At 39.0% G+C, this 7,775-nt stretch overlaps 1 protein-coding gene across 1 annotated transcript; it reads right to left on the bottom strand.

Moving 5' to 3' along the window:
• Positions 1–567: 567 nt before the first annotated feature.
• LOC119894313 (C-C motif chemokine 4-like) lies at positions 568–2,834 on the bottom strand. Its single transcript, XM_038706996.1, has 3 exons — positions 2,681–2,834; positions 1,558–1,675; positions 568–1,462 (listed from the first exon to the last, which is right to left on the bottom strand). The coding sequence occupies exons 1-3, from the start codon at positions 2,745–2,747 to the stop codon at positions 1,348–1,350; spliced, it is 300 nt and encodes a 99-aa protein (XP_038562924.1). The 5' UTR covers positions 2,748–2,834; the 3' UTR covers positions 568–1,347.
• Positions 2,835–7,775: the final 4,941 nt, after the last annotated feature.

Here is a 7,775-nt window from a genome sequence, read left to right as displayed (position 1 = left end):
ACAGAAATATGTATCTTAAAGTTAACATCGGCAGACATTTGCCCCCAGAAGTTACTGGTCCTAAAGGACCAAGTAAGACTTTAGAGACAAAACCCCTGCATGTATTGAAGTAAGGGAGTATTATTGCTCAAGATTTCAACTTTTCATTTGTAAGAAGAAGAATATGTTATTTGTTCTTCAAAAAGGTCCGTAGTCTGGCTTTAAGGAAATGGATGTTTGGCTTAGGAGACATAATCTCATTACTTCAGTCTTGCTGAGGTACCCTATCAAACAGATCCAAAATCCAGCACATGTAAAGCTTACAGCTTTGTGAGGAACCTGCTCAGGAGTAAATAAAAAAGCGTTGGCCTTGAAAAGACAGATGAAAAGATCAAAAGCAATATGAGATTTTGATAAAAGTTGTGATTCAAGCCAATTTGCAGCACATGGTATTTTTTTTTCCATCTCTTCATCATTTATGGTTCCACATCCTAGTTTATAAAGGAAATGAACACTTGGAAAGTGTTAAATAAATACCAGCATATGTGGAAACTCGACCCTGACAAGAAGACAGAGAAACACAAGGCCAAACATTGACATATTGTCTTGCTTTATTCAAGAGAATCAAATTAGTAGCATAAGCATACAGAAATAAATATTTATTTTTGTCAAATTGCAGTACTTATCTGTAGTAAGTCACTGAGTTCAAAAAATAATTGTAAACAGAAAAAAAAATACTTTAGTTTGTTCAGAAACAAGCAAAAGAGCTCACAGTGGGTCATTGTAGAAATAGTTGAGTAACCCATAGCTTATACTCTACTGATGACAACAAGTGGCGTTGGGAGGCTTTGCTCTTTTACAGTGAATGTAGTTTCTGTAAGTCAATTCAAATTACATCATAACAGCAGTTCACAGTGTTGACGGTCGGAGTTTGAGTGTTGTATTGAGCTAAAACTATAGCTATTGTTCCATTTACTAAAACAAAAATCAGAAATGTTGAAAATGTAAAAATAAAAATATGGTCTACATGTCAATATTAAAAGAAAGGCAACTTAAAACTGCCATTTTTACTTATATATGGAAGGAAAAAAATGTAACATTGTATGTAGGCTTTGTGTCTCATCTCAGCAAATTGTATCCATGAGTATGTTACAAAATATGACAATACATAGCATCTGTTTTGCATATAGATAGAGAGAGCTGCTGTTTAGCTTATGATCGCCCCCTGCAGATCTTATGGTGGAGTAATATATTTGTAGTCGGCGCTTCTTTGAAAGGTATAGTTTGAAAAGTTGCAGCACCACTACACATTAACTGGCACAATTTTTTTCATAGGAGGCGCTGAGAGTGGATATGGTGTTGCCATGATTAGAGGTTGGACGTCTCTCCCAGGACAGATTTGGTGTTCGGGGAGCTGATGAGCTCCTTCACCCAAGGGGCTGAAGGTCTGACGCACAGCTGACGACCTTTCACTGTCTTCAACCTGAACACACACATAAACACGACGGTCATGCTCAATGCATTTATGAGGCGATACAGTGAGGTTGGTTATATATTTCTCTACGGTTGTGTACTTACAAGATGGCAGGGTTGGAGCACTGCTGGCTGGTCCTGATGTAGCTGACCACTCGCTCTTTAGGCACCGGTTTCTCATTGAAATTAAAACAGCATCTCTTCGGTCCAGGACCACGCAGACCTGCCAACAGACGGGAACAAATTAACAGTTTGCAACAAACACGGACTCTGTGACATCATCTGCTTGTTCCTTTTCTGTTCCCTTTTCTAATTTCCTGTGGGCCTGCCTAAGAGGAAATCTGATAATGTTTGTTTTTTTTTTTAGTTGAGGATATTGTGGCATTGCTCAGATGTTCCATTGTGATACGTAAAAGCTCTTGACCTGTGTTTCTCTCCTGTTTAAATTAGGACCGGTTCAGTTTAGGTAAGTAAGCCATTCAATATTCTAATCTAAACATGTGCAGCTTTAATCATATTAACATTTAGTCCTATTATAGGGTGGATTCTCTTTAAAAATGAGACTGGATCAATATCAAAGTCCTTCAGACAGCTAGTGTACATGTTGCTGGAGCCATCAAATCAACCGTTAAAGCTGCAAGTTTTTTTTGGCCCCTAAGGGGCAGCAGAACAAGACTTATTATCACCTTATAAAGCTGATATTTACACATCCAGCAAACACAGACAATCATTAGCTTTCATTTGAAGTCATATTTACAGCTACATGATAAATGTAAATCCAATAGTCACACTCTATGCTGTTTGGTAGAGCAGAATCAGTTTATCAGAGCCTTTTCACTTAAAACAGCTGTCTGCTGCTGCTGGAGATGAAACTTATGCTAGAAGTGAGATTCAACCAAAACAATGAGCTAAAAGATGCTAAACAATTTCCATAGAGCTGTCTGGAACTGCAGAGTTGGTGATGGGTCTCAACATATTAATGAATTGTTTTTAGGGTCAGAAATACTCATGACCCCAGCCGTTAGAAAGCTGTCAAGTTGTGAGCCCACCCAACTGTTTTACAATTTCAGCAGGTAGGTTAACCTCTTCCAATACAGTACATATTGATGAGTCATACATTATCCATCAAATCAGATGCATGAATGTAATGATCATTTTTAAATAAGATCCCATTTCTTCACCTCTCTCACACACTGATTGAATGTATTACTGTCAAGCTCCTTCTTACCTTCGCTCAGAGTGATGACAGCCAGCATCAGCACAAACACGGACAGAGCGAGACGAGGGGCAGCCATTCTGAAGTGTGGGAGCGTGTACAGCAGTAGGTGAAAATCTCAGTTTAGCTGTATCAGCCTGTTCTCTCTGTTGTGTGAACTTGTACTCCATCTGCCTCCACATTTATACAGCTCAGGAGCAGCCAGGGGAAGACCCCGAGCTCCGTGCTGGGACTTAACTATGACGTGTCACAGCGTCTCTCACCTTTATCTGTCTGTGGGGGTTTACCAGGAGTGGGAGTTTCATGCGTGGGCCTTTTTGTGTATATTTTTTCATTTCAGTTCCCTAAATACAGTGACTACGATGGCGAGAGGAGGCAATGAGGAAGTATATTTTCTTTTCAAACGTAATTTCCCTTTATTTACACCTTGCTTGTGTGAATGTGACGGAACTATCACAGCTTCTGTCACATGGGGTTCTTTTTCTTTCTGACATCACTGACCTTTTATAGCTGTTAAGTGTTGTTTCAATTGTAGCAGCAGCTCACTGCAGTGTGGTTTGCCATGAATATCAGCTATTGTGTGCAACAATGAAGAAACCTACGAAGTGGATAAAAACAAGTCAGAACATCCACTTATAGGTTGTGTATAACAGTGTGTGCAAACAGATTTATGAATCTAATCTAATTAATCAGCCCCTTTCCCTACAAAAAATTTAATTGTTTTTTTGTCCAAAATACCAACTTTAAATTTCCACATATTATAACATTTTGCTTCAGTTTAATTATGTGCAGCTATGAGATAGGTAATGGTTGCAGTCGGGAATGACTTAGTTGATTTGCATTCATTACACTTTCATTACAATGGAAGCTAAACTGCACAGCAGTAAAAACAGTCGGGGAATTCTCAAGGGTTTTCACAAGGATTACTGCATAACGATAAGAATTATATCTTCAATACGAGGATGATCATTCATTTTCACAGTTTGCACTGAAACAGTGGTTCCCAATCTGCGGTTCGGCACCCTCAATGGGTTCTCAGGATACAAGATTAAAGAGGCGGTTTTCTCTGACTTAACAAAGCTCCTCCAGAGGCACAGACAAGATTATACATCAGTTTTTAAAGGATGAGTATGAGTACAACTCCAATAACGAGTAAACTGATCTTCATGGTGTTCCGCTTCCAAAGGACTAGAAAGACAATTGGATTTTTCTCTCATTTTTCTTGTAAGTTACAGGATAGGTTAATCTCTCCAACATCAAGTAATCTTACAAGGAAAAAGTATTTCTGAACTGCTCATAACTCCTTGTCACACTAAGGCAAGGCTGGGAAGTGGGCTCACAAGTAGACAGAATTTAATTTGAAGGGGTTACAGCAGCTGATATTTGTGTGAGGAAATCAGAACATCTCTAGGCTTACTGTCTGTCTGACTCATATAGCTGTCTATATTTTTGCATGATTTAGTCATAGTAATCATCCTGCCAGGTCAGAACCAGTCATGTGTGAACGCACCTTGCAGCAGCTGGATGGGATGAAAGGATCTAGACTGGACAGTTACTTTCACGTACAGAGATTAAGCCATCCAACTGTTTCATTCTTTCACTTCAGATTTGTTGTGTCTTGAAATAACATAACTAAAGCTGTTCACTCGACTGGACAAGAAAATCAGTCTTTTACAGATGCAGTTCTTCAATTAGGTTCCATGAGAGCATAATCTCAAGTTAGTCTATGTCTTCAGCAGCATTGAAAATGGATGAAGACCATGCTGTTGAAAGCTCAAAAAAAGCTAGAAGTTGGACATAATGTGCGGCTTTAGCTCAGTCTGTGTGGGCTCGGCTCGGGAACCAAAAGATGCCTGGTTCTTGTCCAGCATGGAATACTACTGAAGGTGCGAGACCCTGAACCTGTAACTGTTCCCGGACGCTGCACAATGGCCTGCCAGTGCTCCATGTACATTTGGCAGACGCTTTTGTCCAAAGTGACTTACATTTGATGAACAACGTACAAGCATGAGTAAAGTAAGAGTGACAATAGATACTAGTAAGAGCTATTAGCGCGTACGGCATCAAAAGGGTAAATACCTAGGGGAAGAAGTAAGAGTTGACAAATAGTGCAATCAATACAAGAGAATTATAAGCAGAAAGAAGAAGACTAGCACAGGAAGTGCATGTTAGTGGTTAGGGTCTAGAGGTGTTATAAGAGGAAGTGTTGGAAAGGATGCGTTTTGAAGAGCTTCTTGAAGTTAGAGAGGGATGCCCCTGCTCTGATGTTCTCATCTGCGATACCACCATCGTGGTGTCACAGATGAGAACAGGGACTGAGATTGCTTTGTGTGAAGGGATGGCAGAGCCAGGCGGCGTTCGTTGGGGGAGCGCAGTGGCCGAGAAGGAACGTAATCTGTGTGTGTGTTGTGAATTCAATTCATACGGTTCATCAAATAAATAAAATAAAGTAAATAAAACAGGTAATTAGTGAACTTGAATTTGATCCAGGAGGCCATGGGGAGCCAGTGGAAGTCGCTCCAAGTTAGGATTTGTTAAATGCAAATAACACATTTCTCCTCGGTGATCAATAAAGTGTAGCACAAAAAATAATTATAATGGTAAAATACAAGGACTTCCATGCTCAATTCAGTAATGGTGGATTTGCAGTGGAGACAGGTTAAATGAGCTCAACACAATTACTTACTTTTGTCTACTTACTGTGTCGTTACTTCAAGTGTCAGTTTCCTTAAACAGAAAAAAGCTGAAGCTGAAAGAACGTTTTTGATTCTCCAAAATTCTTGAATTTTGAGTCCAAAATTTACAATTCAGGGCAGTGTTAATAATTTTTTGCTTACTTGTGGGCAGTGCAATAAGTTCTAAACACAACACTGACATATTATAGTGAACCTTTATAGTAGATGTGCATATTTACACATGCAGCATGCATAGAGCAACATTAGCATTCACTCAAGATGTGTGCCAATCCACTTGATAGAAGTGCAACCATTCACTTTCCTTTTAGCTGTTTTGGTCACCCTTAGCTGCTAAATTCTCCACTGTGTTCACCAGCTGGTTGCTAACTTTGTTTTTCTGTTTTCATGCTGAGCAGGTAGAGTACAGTGGGTTTTAAGACCTTTAACCAGTTGTTCGTGTAAATATTAGTGCATCTTGTAATGGAAATTCAACCTTTAGTGAGTCTTCTGAAATAAAGAATTCAATCCAGACGTCTTTAAGGGTTTTATTCTTTGCATAGGGTCAGACAAACATACAGAGTGCAAACAGTCTGCAGAGTCAGCGAAGAAACAGGTGACTTTATACTCCAAAGGTATTACACAGCTGTCTTAGGGAGAAAGGGAGTAGGGAACAAATGTCCTAAGATGAAGGCCTATCAAGGACAGTCAGATAAGAAAACCCTCTCATGAGCTACTTTCCCATGGGAACCTTCACCTAACTGAAACACAATAAAATGATCAAAGACCACACAGTGAAACAGACGCCTATAATAACGCAGCATAAAAGGTAAAACAGTAAACAGTAAACTTGTTCAGGTGCTTTTTGGCTGTCTCTGAGAATCAAATGAATAGGATGTTTAAATGTACTGGGAAATATTTGGAAATTAAAACAAAACCGTTTGACATGTTTTCAGTCCACTGATTTCGTGTGAGTCACATACTGCTAATCTGACTTCAGTTTCAGTGTAAGGGGAGTTTTCCACACTTGGACAGAGTACCCTATGTAAATTTTTAGTGCTAGATTTCTCACTGTGTTCATCAAAAGCAGAAGAACTCCTTAAAAGCTTCTTTCACTTCTTCATTCTTTGTCCTTTAAGAGAGACAAACAAGTTAGTTTTTGGTCTCCCCTCAATGTTGTATTCAAATAGCAGCCTCGCTTGTGTGCCTAGACCCAGTGATTCATATTGTGAATGTGACCATGTTGAAAAAAAAAGAAGAAACATCCCACCCATACACAACCCACTCTATGGTGCCCTTTGAGTTGAGTGAAACGTCAATATCAACCAGTGTTTTCACTGACCACGAGTCACTAGTACTAGTAGACCTAACTAAAAACTACTCCAGCACACACGAGGACTTTAGAATAGACACTATTTTATTGAAAGATTACATTAAAAACAGAGGAGCATCACATTGCAGCATCATCAGATTCACTTTGCGCTTGATCATGAGGTGTGCCTTTGAATTATCAGGTGCTGATTAGAATCAGAATCAGAATCAGATAGAGCTTTATTGCAAAGTAGTGCTTTACACATATGAGGAATTTGCTTTGGTGATAAAATGCTACACATACAGTTGACATGAATACATGTAGAAATATATAAATATGGAATAGAAAATGCAAGTTATATAAGAATATTAAAAAGAATAGAGAAAAATAATACAACTATTTGCAGAATAAGAACAACGTAATGGATTAGCGGAGAATCCCATTGATTCACAATCTACACAAGTGCACTCAAACAAAATATCAAGATACATATCAAATCAATAGAAATAGTAACGGGTACTATACAAAATACATAATACATTACAAAAGTAGGAGGAGGTCAATAGTAGAATGTATGTTAAATATACCTGTCTTAACAAGGGAGGGTAGGGAAAGCAGGTTGTGCCAAAGTTTTTTAGTGGCTCAACTTTACCTTCATACGAGGTCACCTGTAGACACAGAGAAACAATGTAAGTTGGGCTCAGAAACGGGCTCAAGCCTAATACCCCATTCAACCCATGTGAAGCTAAAGAGTAGAAAGAATATATCCAATATGCCTACCTTTTCAATAACAGATTTATATTGCCACCCGTAGAATTAGGAGTGATTCTCGATCCCTGTGTATTTAAGTGAGACAGCAGAACCGTGGTTTCTTTCCTTGTAGTGCCTCACAATTGCATGATCCATGTTTTCATTTCTTATAGCTGTTTTAGCTGTTGTCAGTTTGAGATTACGCTTTGTTTGGTCTCCACATATAAAGCCACATGGACACTTCAGCATATGGGTGACATGAGGTGACGACGCAGTGAATAACACACATCCCTTTGGTGATTTCTGTTGTGACACATTCACCAATGTGTCCCTGAGAAAGACACTTGACCCCCAGAGGCAATAGCAATTGTGA

This window comes from Micropterus salmoides, unplaced genomic scaffold, assembly GCF_014851395.1.
Source record: "Micropterus salmoides isolate LMB-PRFRI ecotype aquatic unplaced genomic scaffold, ASM1485139v1 Ms_hic_scaffold_8, whole genome shotgun sequence".
In the NCBI taxonomy this organism is placed as follows: Eukaryota; Metazoa; Chordata; class Actinopteri; order Centrarchiformes; family Centrarchidae; genus Micropterus; species Micropterus salmoides.
This window is presented reverse-complemented; position numbering and strand designations above follow the sequence as displayed.